This window comes from Brienomyrus brachyistius, unplaced genomic scaffold, assembly GCF_023856365.1.
Source record: "Brienomyrus brachyistius isolate T26 unplaced genomic scaffold, BBRACH_0.4 scaffold68, whole genome shotgun sequence".
NCBI classification, from domain to species: domain Eukaryota; kingdom Metazoa; phylum Chordata; class Actinopteri; order Osteoglossiformes; family Mormyridae; genus Brienomyrus; species Brienomyrus brachyistius.
In genome coordinates, this window is record NW_026042343.1 from 848,781 (window position 1) to 863,156 (window position 14,376).

Genomic DNA, 14,376 nt, shown 5'->3' on the forward strand with positions numbered 1-14,376 from the left:
TAAATTGTCATTGTTGACACACCACAGCACACAGTGCACGACAGTGAAATGTGTCCTCTGCATTTAATTCATATGTGACATTGTTACATAGCAGGGGGGCAGCTATTATTTTAGCACCCGGGGAGCAGTGCGTGGCTGGGGGGGGGTGGCAGTGGAGTGCAGCTTGCTAGTCAGGGATTCAGGGCACCCTTTCGATCACCAGCACACTTTCCTAACCATTAGGCCACCATAAGACCTTCCCACGCACCTCGCATTCCAAAAAGGCATGGATGGATTTTCCATTCAACTGCCTGACACTAATGCAACAAGATCCATTTTTATGCATCGAAAACATTTTTCTGCTAATCGCATTAACGCTTTCAGTAGAGATTTCTAAAATGTCCCAGAGAACCTATTGGTTCTTATTTTTTCTCTACGTTTTCATGTAGACACACATTTAACTACCTAACTACTCAGTGACGGTGTGTCAGTGAATGGCGTTGGCGCGGCTATCAAGAGACCCACCTCTGCAGCGGAAGAGAATGCTGCTGACGCCGGCCAGCAAAGACAGCGTGATGAGGTCACCCAGGCTGGCGGCGATGGGAGTGGCCACGTTGTCTGGGTTGACGCCCACCTTCCTGGACCCGATGATCACCCCCACCATCACCAGGCCTATAGAACCAGTAATGCAGTCAGACCTTAACATTGACGTTGCAGTTCACAGTAGCAGTCTATGGACCAGTTGGGGATTTGCATGTACAATTGCATTTTTAATTCATGTGCAATTCACAGACATGGAGGTGTTGATGCAGAACCTTAGCCTAAGCTTTCACTGCTATATATTCAAACATGACGACTATTAATGGAACAATGCCATATTGAATCAAGGTGACCTTCTCAGGATGAAACAGTCACAAGGAGGTGATGAGCTGTTCTCTGCATTGCAGAAACAGCAGTAACCACCCCACTGTGACCAGGAGGTGGAGCAGATGCTTGACTATGGCGTCACTGTGCTTTCTGGAGCCACTAGATTTCGTTAATTGTCAGACCCCCTTAGCATTGAAAGCAGGGTTGGTGAGAGCGCCCCCTCTGGTTGATGGTGGTAACGCAGGGTCAGAATTCTGCAGAGCAGTTTGCCCATGTCTGTTTTTGTCAAAGAAAAACACGACTCAAAGGGCAACTTTGTGATTTTTTTTCTCCATTGAGGCTCCTGTTGTTAGCTGTTAATAGCTACCGCTGACGCAAAAGAATTTCAGTTTAGTTTATTGGTCCTTCGGACTTTCAGCATCTGGAGTCCAAAGCATCTTCCGGCACCGACGGCCCTCAGCTTTCTTCCAAATAAAGACCCTAACAGCAAAACTAGCGACTTTCTGAGTGGACATCGGCGATCTTCCGGAGCTCGGCTCGCCATGATGGCCGTGCCCGTGGTCGTCGTTCCGTCTGAATAAACCAGTTGTTAGACGCGTCTCTGCTGGGTCACTCACATCATCAAACAACAATATGTCCTGGCATTTGGCTAAAGCTTGGAACGTCAGCTTTTATTTAATACGAGCTTCCTCTGCCCCTGTTTAATATCCTTTTTAATATCGATGTCATTTTTCTTTCATTTTGTAGAGGCTTTTGTCCAAAGCAAATTACATTTTATTTATCGTCTATGTACAATATTTTGTCTGGCATTAGAAAATGCATATACGGATGGATTTTTCTTATTTTTTTAAATATGCAAATTATGGTATGACATCATTTGGCAAGTTTTTTAGCATGTTTTGAGGGCTTTCCACTGAAATCAACAGGGTGTCTTCCTGAACGCTCTGATAAAAGCTGCATGCAGGAAGCTTTTCAAATGAACAATCAGCTAGTTAGGAACAGGAAGTGGGTGGTCTGACCCTGATGAGATGGGGGAAAGGTTTTGTGCGAGCTTACCCAGCAAGAGCGCTGCTGTGAATGCTGTGGTCACGCTACTCGCACACAGCAAGCTGGCGTTGTCCAGCGCCACCCTTCCGCGGGAGACCGCTCCAAGAGCTGCAGCCGTCATGGCCGCCAGGAAGCCGACCGCAGTAGCCTGCACCTGGGCGGAGGACAGAGAGCAGGGCAGGTTATAGAAAATGCTGGACCTCCCAAAGCCAGACCAATGCAGCCACTTAGCTTGCTTATCCCTTGGACTGGCTCTGGTCTGATGAACTACAGCCTGATGGTCTACAGCCATGGATTCAGGCCAAACTCCTGAACCAGCATTGCTGAGCATATGGGACAGAAATGACCGCAAAAAATTAAAATGGCACAAGGAAATACTGCTTTGGAAGAGTAGTTAATGTGCTAAAAAAAATGAAACAGCTGCATGAGACTTACAACAGCAGGAGATAAACTTTAAACCCTTGATAGGAGCCGAAAATAATCGTTAATCGGCAGCATCCTGCTACGGCTCTGCAATGTTTCTTTTCTGAGATGAATTTCTGACAAACGAACAGTTATCTTGAGGTTTAAGCCTGAGCCAGCTTTAGGACTGGATAAACAGCCTCGTCTTCAATTACGGCAGAATGAATCGAGCAGCTTTAAGGAATTAAGTGTCATCCTATAAAGTCAACTGCTGTGTCAGACACTCATCTCCAGCCAAGTCTTTGGCCCTGGCGAGACCCCGTTACAGGATGGTAAAAATTGTTACGGGAATTTACACAGGCATTTACAACGTGATGCTGTAACACACACTGAGATTCACAGAAGAGCATTTAAAATGTGCAGTTAAGACTGTGCAGCTGGCTAACACACACACACACACACACACACACATATATAGACACAAACATATAATATTACATATTATACAAACTTACACACGCACACACAAACTAAAATTTTTGGCCCTTTACAGAAATGAACGATGTAGGACGACCCTTGATCTTTGACTCTGTCCTGATGTCCCCTTCTGATCTCTGTGGACACTACTGTCCCACCTTCAGCTACATGCTATAATGGGAAGAGGGCAGTTCATCTTTTTATTGCCTCGGTCCCAGGGTCCTAGCAGGCCACATGTCTCTCTGCTGTGCGTGGTAGCGGCGTGGAGTTCGATCGAACTCCAGGTCTCCTAAATCTCCTGCCAGACGGAGTATAATTAACGTTTATGCTCAGGGCCTAAACGAGACAGGAATGAGGAAGCGATAGCTTACAGACGACGTCGATTCACTGTCTGAGCACCAGGGTGCACCGACTGCAGACAATGGAGTGAATTAATGGTGAATTATTGAGGAAACAAAGTTTTGATGCATCTACACTGGTGTGTGTGTCTGTGTCGCTGTAAGGCTACCTGGACAAGGGCAAGGTTACTGCACACCATCTTCCACTGCTCCTGGGGGTCGTCCATCTGCCCAACGTTGGCCTGCGAGACGGGGGATTGCATAGGGCTGTTACTGCTGCCACTGCACCAAGCATCCTGTCTCACACGGCGGCCTAACGCTCACTGCTGTGGACAGTCTCGACGCCAGTGTCATCTCCAGGTTCCCCTTCAGCCCCACCAGTGCTGGCACCAAGATGAACACCTCAGAGATGGTTTTAAACACGTCCCAGTGCTGCGGGGGGAGACAGAGCTGTGTGAGGTACCCGGCGCAAGTTAAGGTTGAGCTCAATCCTACGATACTACACTAAAAATGATGAGCGTCACCTCAGCAGCATTTAGGCCATCCAAATATTCTCCAATACGGTTTTAGTTTTAAAAATTCCTCTCTGTGGTCCTGCCCCATCACATCCATGTTGAGAAACACCCTCTTTTCAGACTCTAATCATTTTATTTACACTGACCGGTTGTTTATTAATAGCTAAATTGCTTTCAGCTGCTGTGATGACGCTTAGGAAACTTACAGATTTTCTAGAGCAGTCTTTTTTTCACAGAAGATACTTTCTCTGCAGAAATTCAAGGGTACAACAGCCGGAATACATGGGACTAGAGTGAGCCCTGAAGCACCAGACTGCCAGTTGCATGATTAATTTATAAAAAAAAAAAGACTAAAAACATTCTTGAATACATCATTTTTATAAATGCTAAAAGTTGAGAAATGTGTAAGATGTAGGGTATTTTTAGCTATTCTCAGCTCTGCCTTCCCCATTTGCTGCTAAATTACTGGAATTACTGGACAGACATCATCACGAAGTTCTCCCAGGACATTGGACATAGCTCCAGGTCTTCCTCTATCCTGAGAGAGAACAGGGGCGACTGTACTCCCTATTTGTCCTAGCTGCCAACCTGAACTGTCACCGGATGCGATGTCACCCTCCTCCTAATTCCCAAACTCCCCCATCCATGAATAACCAAGGAGGAAGCGATTCAGGCAGAAAGGGGGCTGTGAAAATAACCAGCATGAATTAAACAGCTCCCACAGTGGCTGGAAGCCTGGGAGCTGTGGCTGTGCCCTGGCTGTGTCCTCTTTGTGTTCGGTCTCAGTCCTGGCCATGTCCTGTCTGCATCTTATGTCCTGTCTGTGCCCTGTGTATGTCCTAACTGCATGATGTCTCTGTCCTGTGTAGGTCCTGACTGCATGCTATCAATGTCCTGTCTATGTCCTGACTGCATGCTGTCTATGTCCTGGTAGTGTCCAAACTGCGTACTATCTGTGCTCTGTCTATGCCCTGACTGCGTTCTGTCTGTGCCCTGTGTATGTCCTAACTGCATGATGTCTCTGTCCTGTCTATGTTCTGACTGCATGCTGTCTATGTCCTGGTTGTGTCCAAACTGCGTACTATCTGTGCTCTGTCAATGTCCTGATTGCGTTCTGTCTGTAACCTTTCTACATTCTTATTGCATGCTAACTATGTTCTGTCTGTGTCCTGTACACATGCTGACTATGTCCTGCCAATGTTCTGTCTATGTCCTGTCCTGGCTGCATGCTGACTATGTGCTGTCTATGTCCCTTCTAGTCCATGTCCTGCCTGTGTCCTGTTAATGTCTTGCCTGTGTCCTGGCTGGGTTCTGGGTATGTTCTGGCTGGGTTCTGGGTATGTCCTGGCTGCATCCTGGCTGCTGACTGTGTCCAATGTTAAATGAGCTGATATCATGACTGAAATGTTTTATGCTTTCCAATTTGAGTATATGTACTTAAAATGTTTTCCAGTGCAATATAGAAAGTGGTATTGTGGCATTAGTTTTAACAGCATGTCACAGGGAGCCAGAGAAGGAGGACAAGAAGATAGGGAAGGAAAGAAATGACATATAGGAGGTATTTTATAGACGGTGTGACCTCCAGCATTCAGACCTGGCTTACAGGCTGAGCTAAGAATGATTCATCCATACTGAGCAGCTTGGGATGGAGGTATGGGTGGTGGTGGTGGTGTGGGGGGGGGGTGATGCAGAACCCCCCCAAGCCCATGACGCAGCAGTTTTTACAGCTCGGAGGACACCACACTGACAGCCAGTCAGATGAGCGCCAGGTGGGAGGCGTTTGCTCATTAACATTTAATCACTTCCTATCAATCAGGCTGCAGCCAAGGGCTTTAGAGCCCGAGCGGGAAACAAAAAAATCACAAAAAAACAATGTACCGATTTGTGGAACAGAAAAAAATATTTCTAGATATTATGTTAGGGTTAGAAATTAGGGTAGATATTGAAGGATACTTCTGTAAAATAACATTGAATCCTGCCCATTGACCAGAAATACAACCTTCACACAACACATCTAACCTCAGTCAAAGCTTTTTCCATTTGTCATTATTATTTTCCCCCAATATGACAGAGGTACCATGAACTTCCCACCATTCAATTTCCACATTTGCCTATTCAGTGAGACACCCGTAAAAGCATGGCACCCCATTAAATATCCCCTGTGTAAAGCCTGCGCATGCAGACCCAGCCTGCAGAGCTCATTTAAAGACACACTCACACATGCACACGAACACAGATGCGCATCAAGCGCCCCTACTTGCACCGCGTCCATGACCACGCCAGCCGCCACCATGCCCAGGCCCGCGACCAGGTACGGCAGCAACACCTGGGAGGCGATCTGACCCGACGTCTCCGGCAGGAAGCCGTGGGCGCAGCGCGTGAGCCGGCAGGTGAAAGCGCGTAGCCGGCGGCCCTCATAACGCAGCTCCAGTTCAAGCTGTGTCACCGCCATCGGGCGCCGGAGGTCACGGGGGGGGGGGTCACAGGGGTCCCATCGGCACCAGGGGGGGGGGGGGGGGGAGGCGATGTTGTCGAAATCCTTCACAGCATGATCGAGTTTCTCCTTGAGAAAAATCGTGAAAGGACTCAGCAGGAGGTGTCTGACTGAGTGAAACAAATCCGGAAAGTCATGTCGAGAAGGTAGGAATACGGAGATCGCTGCCCTTAATGTCCTCCGGACCGGAATACGAAGAAATCTCCGCACAATTCCTCCACCTGTTGCTTCAGGTCTGAGTCAGTGTTGATGTGAAAACATGCCTCCTGTTCCTTGTTTGTTTTTTAGAGGCTTGTCCTTGTCCTGCCAGACAGAGGTCAGACAGACGGGGGCTCCGCCACTGGGCGTCCAGAGACTTCCTGCTCAGGCCTCGCTGGCTAGCAGGCAGGCGGCAGATGGCCGCCGGTCCAGCCCGGTTCGCTCCCCGTGCCGCAGGAATATCCACACCCGCCGCAGGAGGACCCCGTAGGAGGCAGCAAACTTTTTTGCCGGCCGGCGCTTCTCCCGCACGTCCACACCGTTACCCTCGGGGCCGTTCGTCATCATCGGGGCACGACTCAGGGAGGGTGGGGGGGGGCAGCCAGACTACTCACGGCCTCTGGAACATGAGGGACAGGTTGCCTGTAGCTCCTTGGGGCTCTAGTGCTGGCTTCGCAGTTACTGCCGGACTTCGCCCCCCTGAGCCCAATTCGACGTCCGTTGCTCCTTTGGTTAGAAGCGCAGCTCTGAGTCTCACGAGGACCCACAGCCTGTCGGACAGGTAACGGGGCCGTCTCACAAACAAGCCTGGTGTCCTTGGGAAGTCTATGGGTTTCCCAGTGCTCTACGCAGCCCCTCCGCTCTCCTGTGCCAAGCTGTGATCTCCCTCGGTCCGCTCCGAGTCACACGTTTCTCCCCCACGTCTGCCGTCGAGGGGCTGAGGCGACTGCTCCTTCCAGAACCAGCAGAGGTGGCCGAAAAGGAAATGAGAGAGGGAGCGAGAGAGAGGGACAGAGTGAGAGCAAGGAGGAGAGAGAGGGAGAGTTGGCGAGCGAGAGAGAGACAGAGAGAGAGAGAGAGATAGAGAGAGGGAGAGCTGGGAACCCAAAATGCTTTACCGGAAACCCCATCATGAAGCTTAATTGATTGCTGGGTTGGCGAAATAGACATAGGTTCTGGTGACTGAAGGACGAGTGAGAAGCTGTTTGAAGAGATCTAGGCGAAAACAGGCTGCCTCAGGGCTCTCAGACACACACACGCCACACACACGCGCCACACACACACACACACACACACACACACACACAAACTACACATACATATACAGGTTTGTAATAATATCCTACATGTAACCCCAACATGATGACCTTAACCCCTACACAGCCCTAACCTTAACCATAAGTAACCCAATAAAGTTCTTAGTTTCTTGACTGCATTCACAGATCTTTGTGAAAAAATGGTCCCCACAAAAAAACTACTTTTTATTACATTGTAGGGGATATTTGGTCCCTCACAATGTAATGTAAAAATAACCTACACATAAACAGACACATATACACACTCCTTCCCAGCCTCACCACCATCTAGAGAAACAAGCAGTCGTGTTGTTCCAGTTTGTGCCCAGATGACAGAAAAACACATGTAACTATTTAAAAGGACAACGGTAACTTCTCTGCCACCTAATTAATGGTCTGGCAAGCCTCCCGCGTGTCATCCCTAATTATCAGAAGCATCGATACCGTTAGCCCTGCACACAGCAGCACTTTAATAGCGCCAGTCCGTTCATTATGTCAGCTACTAGACGTCAGCCTGACAGCAAGAGCCATGTCTGTTCCTGGAACAGCGAAAGGCTGAAGAAGGCGGAATTATTGAAAATAGATAAATATATGTGACTCATATCACACCTGACAAAGATGGCCACTAAGTCAATGACAGTAAAGCTGCATTAAATAAGCGGGTGACACTCAGACAGAGATTTGGCCGCTTCCTGCTGAGGCTAAGGTGATGTGCTGAGCGACCCAACACACCTCATGAGGGCTGGGGACAGCAGCCCGGAGGCTCTGCTCTCTATTTCTCCCAGGGCACCATCTCCAACCCACCCAAATCAGGCCACAAGCCAATTAGAGGCACTTTCCGTTCATTTCGTTTTTTTTTTGTTTTTTTTAACTGCCCAGGAATATTTTCCCCAAGGATTTCAGGTGCTATTTCAGCGGCCCAGAGGGAAAAGCTGAAAATGTTCAGCTGACAGCTGGCGAAAGAACGGAACCAATGTCAACCCTGTTAGGACGCTGAAGAATCATCACGTCCTGAGACCGGGAAGGAAAGCCAGTGCAAACTGTAGGAGAAGAACACGGCATTCTGAATTAACTAATTAATCTGCCTGATGGATTCCCTGAATAACCCCCCGCTCCCTCCGGTAATATTCCGCAATAATAAACAGACACCTCTCAGCCGAAAGGCAATGGATAAACAAACAGGCAATTTCACGGGCGAGACGTTTCGTCTGTTTTTATGAATACCCCCACCCCCACATCTGCCAAAAACAAAGTGATATTTCGTGATCACGGCTTTACAGCACATAAGAAAGCCTGAATGATAATAAAATGTCGTGAAGTGTCATTTGGAGCAGCCTACAGCTCCGGACCGTGGGCAGACCACGCTCGCTCAGAGATCACGTCCCACCAGACTGCTAATCAGATCCAGCGGGACACTGTGACCTCCCGCTGCCCCACATATGGGTCAGTTTGTTTTTTTATCCTCCCCCTTTCTCCTCCACTCCAATGGTACGTTCCTATTTATTACTCCTGGACTAAAGGATAAATCTTGAGCATAAATTATTTTTAAAATACCAGGTGTTAGAGAGGGAGGGCTGGGGCAGTTCTATTTTAATGCAGTGGTGCCTAAAAAAAACAGTCGCAGTAGTCCAGGGGGGGGAAGGGATCCAGTGGTGTGAGAGATGAACGCACCGGATCCGCTCTGAAACACAACACGGCCACAGCCACACATTCGACTGCAGGGCGGCGCTCTACCACTACGGGGGACACTGCTATCGTTCATGCTGTGGGGTATACTGGGATATGGTACTTACCCTCAGTCATCCCAGGAAGGTATACAGGTAAAAAAGAAGAATGAATCAGTAAATCAGTACACAAGCAATCCTAGTAGTCAAAGCTATAATAAATGATTACAATACATAATAAACATTAATACAGTTGAATCCGCTTATAGCAATCATGTCTGTCTGGGTGACAATGATCACTATAAGCAAATGATCGTTATAACCGTATATTGTCGTTTTAATTGCCATTTGTATATTATGTTAATATAAGGTAATAGAACGGATAGCGGCACTATTTAGAGAATTTTATCGACTTTTTCAAAATACAGTACAGCTGTTTGAAACACTTTTCAAATTACAGTGCTGTACAAATTAAATTAATGAACTCTGTATAATTCAAAGTAGCTACAATACTGTGGTGCCGGCGGCATCTGCATGTCGCGTGGAGGCCATTCTACCAGGGAATGCCGGAGACGTACAGATGCATAAAATTCTGTATTTCTTTTCAATGTTAAAGAACGTTTTATATAAACTAGATGTATAGCGAGTGCTCAGGACTGTGAAAAGCTGTATTTTGTTCAGGCAAATGGGTCTGAGGCATTTCTTCGTATCATTTGAAGGAAGTAATCTACCACACAGTTAACCATAAAGTGTAAATGCAGGCGCAATGAGGCGCCGTAACGCTTTCTTAAATCATCATAATGCGTGAATTTCCAGCTTTGTCTTACAGTAGGGTGCCGAACATAAACTCAAAGAAACTGTTATTTAGATATACACTCAAAAAATACAAACGGGACCAGCGACTGGAACGCAGATGATATGCAACATCAAGTTCACTAGTCGGTTCTCCCTTTTACACAAGCTCAGTGGCTATAAAAACTCCCACGATTAGATGATAGAAATTAATTTCGCCCTTAGGAACAAAAGTAGCTAGCCTGATTTATCGCCAATGAAGGCTTCCATATATGACAAACCACAAGATGCCACTGCCTGAGCATGTCTGATGAAATTAACTTAATTTAGAATGCCGCTAGCCTTAGGAGGCTAGCAAGTTAATTTACAAGTTCTAGAGCACAGCACTGCTGTTTGCTAATCGTACTATACTGACATTCATTCAGCAATATATGCCGATTTTACTGCATTCTAATAGGTCATTTGCGCTGATCGCCAACACTGCTTCTTTGCTTGGAATAATGCCAAGGATGGCGATAGGCTGCATTTAAAAGTCTGTAAGCCTAGCGATGAATGTTCTTAAAATGTCATTTTATTAAGCATTTTAAGTATTTCAAATACACAGGATACAATCTATCAATCTATTTTGTTACAAATTGGCTTACATCTGATTCTTTCCGTCCAGCAAAATACAAAATGCTCAAAAGTAACTGAATACGCTTTCTAAACGCATTTAACTGAAATACTGCCCATCTCTGCCCGTAAGGAAATTCTCAGAACACAGAGCGAGCCACTTCTTGACAATATCATGGCTCAAGTTCATTCGATCGATGGATCTTACCCAAGTTTTCTGTAGCCTTTCGGGCAGCTCTTCAATCTCTCTGCCTTGATTTGTACGATCCAAAGGTATACAAAAGAAACTTAGATTCGGGGTTTTCTTGCTGCTGTTGTTACTCGCACCCCGGTAAAATGGCCGCTCGTTTTCATTTATGCGTACGTTGGACAATGACATCAGCTTAATACAACCCACTGTGGTTGTACTCAGTTCTTGCCTGATCTTTGCGTGTCTTAGATATTGTACAATTACCCGCCGTGTGTGTGTCTTACCATCCTTAGTGTAATTTCCCCGTGTTTCCTTGTTATTCACAGCTTTCCTGTTATCGCCGCTTATTGTTTGGTTCATTTAAGGAGTAAAATAAAGAACAACGGGTCAGTCCACCTCTTGTTTTCATTTGCCGCCGCGATATTTCATATAAAATATAGCTTATTGTAGTTTCACAGTTGCATCTCGGTGGCTCGGTTTTGGCGGTTTACCATAAGCTTCGACGAGTCTATATTTGTCATTGAGAGAAAATGACTTTCTTCTTCATCACGTTTTCTGTGCGCGCAGCATTAGCCTCAGATAGCTATAGCCAGAAGCAGACAAATTACTGCAAAGCAAAGCAGACTTATGAAAGTAAAGTAAAAAATAAGAAAATTTTGCGTTGTTATAATTTTATCTGTATGTTGTCATGTATTAAAAAAGCCCAAAATGAACACCGTAAGGGGACTACTTGATTATAATATGCTAATTATTCTGTCTCAAGCTTTTTGATCGATATATGCGGGTTCCACAGTACCATAGTATAATACTATAAATAGCATTATTATTATTATTATTTAGACGAATTATATTATGACTCCAATATATTACATTCGTCCATCTGTATTTACGAGGGATCGGTTCCAGGACCTCCTGCAGATACCAGAATATGCGGATGCTCAAGTCCCTTATATAAAATGCCGTACTATTTGCGTCCAAACACACATCCCCCCATATACTTTTAAATCATCTCTAGATTACAGCAAAACCTTGGACTGTGAGTAACGTGGTCTGCGAGTGTTTTGCAAGGCGAGCATTTTTTAAATACATTCTAACGTGATAAACGATCGAAGCCTAGCGATACGAGTAATACATATATGCTTTGTCCACCGAGCGTCACGTTATAACGACTGAGCCGATAGTTCTTCTCTCACTGCGGGATTGTGGGTAATCGTCTCGCTATGGGATTGTGGGTAATCGTCTCCCATGCTCGGTCTCAGTCGGCATCCCACTCTCCTATAGTTAAAGTTTAGTAGAAAAGCACCACCCGAATAAGGGCATAGCAGTGCGAGTGATGAATCTGTTTAACGACAATGCAATTTCCACATTTCCGCGAAATCGAACTGGAGGCAAAAGCGGCTGTCATTGGATAGGATCCTTGTTAAAGTCGCACAAAAAGAAAAAGAATCCAGTGAGCCAACAGATAGCAGTGATTCCATTAGTTATAGTGAAAGTCCATCCATCCATCCATTTTCCAAACCGCTTATCCTACTGGGTCGCGGGGGGGGGGGGGGGGGGGGGGGCGGAGCCTATTCCGGAAGCAATGAGCACGAGCCAGGGAACAACCCAGGATGGGGGGCCAGCCCATCGCAGGGCACACTCACACACTATTCACACCTTTGGGCAATTTAGCAACTCCAATTAGCCACAGCATGTTTTTGGACTGTGGGGGGAAACCGGAGTACCTGGAGGAAACCCCACGACGACATGGGGAGAACATGCAAACTCCACACACATGTAACCCAGGCGGAGACTCGAACCCGGGGCCCAGAGGCAACAGTACTAACCACTGCACCACCATGCCGCCCCATAGTGAAAGTCGTCCTACAAAATAACCCTCCTCTTCATCTCTCTTTCGTCTCCCTTGCACCATCCACGATTCTTCTCAAAGTGCAGGTTAATTTGTTTGATGTGTTTTTACTTAATATTTTGTATTAATCATTTTTATCTGAACATTTTTGGCTGGTGGGTCGAATCATCTGAGTTTCCATTACTTCTTATGGGAAAATTCGCTTTAATATGAGTGCTTTGGATTACAAGCACGTTTCCGGGACGAATTATGCTCGCAAACCAGGGTACCACAGTACTTGTGATATCTAATATAGTGTAAATGCTATACTGTATGGTTTAGGGAGTTATGACGGAAAAAAAAACGGCATATGTTCGAAACAGACACAACCATCATAATTTGTATAAAATATATAAGCAGACATAATATAAAACTACTCTCTCTCTTTACCTACACTTAATTTGCGTAGATTCAGTGCAATACTGGCACAAAGCAAATTCAGTTTTTGCTTTTCGGAACTTTCTGGATTTTTTTTAAAATATATTTTCGATCCACAGTTGGTTGAATCCATGGATGCAGAACCTGTGGATGCAGATGCCTAGATGTATTCTTAAAATTTTATTCCATCCACCCGTCTTCTAACCCTCCTGAGCAGGGTGCTGGGGGCCTAGAGCACATGCCGGGCAGCTCACCGCATTTTCCCATAAAATGATATATAATGACTAATGGTGTTAATCCTGGGTGTATAGAGTGGCATCTGGGACTTACCTGCGCTGTGTCCAGCATGGCACCCGCCATCACCATTCCCAACCCTGCCAGCAGGTAAGGCGGAAGCACCTGCACCCAGATGGCCGCCACGGACTCCTCGCAGCCACTGGTGGGAGTCGGCCAGGTCCTCTTCCAGGCCCCTGTAGGGGGGACGCCACGAGCCATCTGCCGTGTCCACAGATCTGCTGCTGTTGCTGCGGCCCCTCAACCTTTGATTTTTGGACCATCCCTAACACATGCCCCCCCCCCCCACCCGCCCCCACTGGAACACTTCAGCAAAACAAGAATTTAAAGATACCTGCCGCTACTTTTGTGCTTGGAAGGCATTCTGTCCAATGACCACAAACATAAAACAGCTTTCTATCGTAAAGAAACGTAAAGGCAATACGTGCAAACATGAGCAAATATGAAGCCCCATATCTACAGGTAAGAGCTTCTCTTCACAGCTACTGTGCCAGTTTGGTTTGGTTAATTTTTCATTAAGCACATTTAGGTTTCTCTTAATTGTTACTATCTGCTTGTAAACTGCTTATAACAACGTGGGAAATGGGTTGGCAAGTGTTTAAAGTGTATGCAGAGTAAAATGTATATTTACCAAATATACTGCACGTAATGTTTTATACTGTTAGCAAGTACAACTGAACATTTTTTAACAATCAATGTTTTTTTTCTCTATGAAAAAAAGTCTCAATGGTGAAGCGTAATAAGCAGGTTGGACCAGACCTGCCTTCCTGAAGCTATGGATCTATCTTGTTTTGAGCATCTCTGGAGCTTCCCAAGCCCTCATGGAGATGCAGCCACCCCCCCACCCCAGCTATGTCCATTGTCTGCCCCCACCAGCTTGCATCCTAAGTTGCCCACCTCAGCTGGCTCCTGCAGCTTCATTTCAAGGTCCCTCAAGCTTCTCTGAACTTCTCACAGTGGCACGGAGAGGGAGCCCGGCACCCCTGCGGAGAAACCTCACTTCGGCTACTTGTACTTAACTCGTTACCTACAGCTCATGACCATAGGATAGAATAGGGACGTACATTGGCAGAAGAACCACAAGGAGCCTCTCTGAGGATAATGTCCTCAGTGTGGTACAAAAAAAACACAGCATACCCTGGAATAGGGATACCAGGTCCCACCC

General features: G+C 46.4%; 1 protein-coding gene across 4 annotated transcripts in view; it reads right to left on the reverse strand.

Annotated features, from left to right (window-relative positions):
* Nucleotides 1-12,144, reverse strand: part of LOC125725491 (solute carrier family 41 member 1-like) — an 18,468-nt gene extending 6,324 nt beyond the window's left edge. Inside the window, exons 1-5 of one of the 4 annotated variants that reach the window (XM_049002436.1) lie at nt 10,670-12,144; nt 3,435-3,542; nt 3,281-3,352; nt 1,903-2,047; nt 505-651 (exon numbers count right to left, since the gene is read on the reverse strand). In XM_049002436.1, coding sequence (XP_048858393.1) covers nt 505-651; nt 1,903-2,047; nt 3,281-3,352; nt 3,435-3,542; nt 10,670-11,011 — 814 coding nt within the window. In that variant the 5' untranslated portion in view covers nt 11,012-12,144. Of the gene's footprint in view, nt 1-504; nt 652-1,902; nt 2,048-3,280; nt 3,353-3,434; nt 3,543-5,843; nt 6,138-10,669 lie in introns of those variants that run through there. The other 3 variants (XM_049002439.1, XM_049002438.1, XM_049002437.1) reach the window with 3 other exon arrangements.
* Between the last annotated feature and the right edge of the window lie 2,232 nt (nt 12,145-14,376).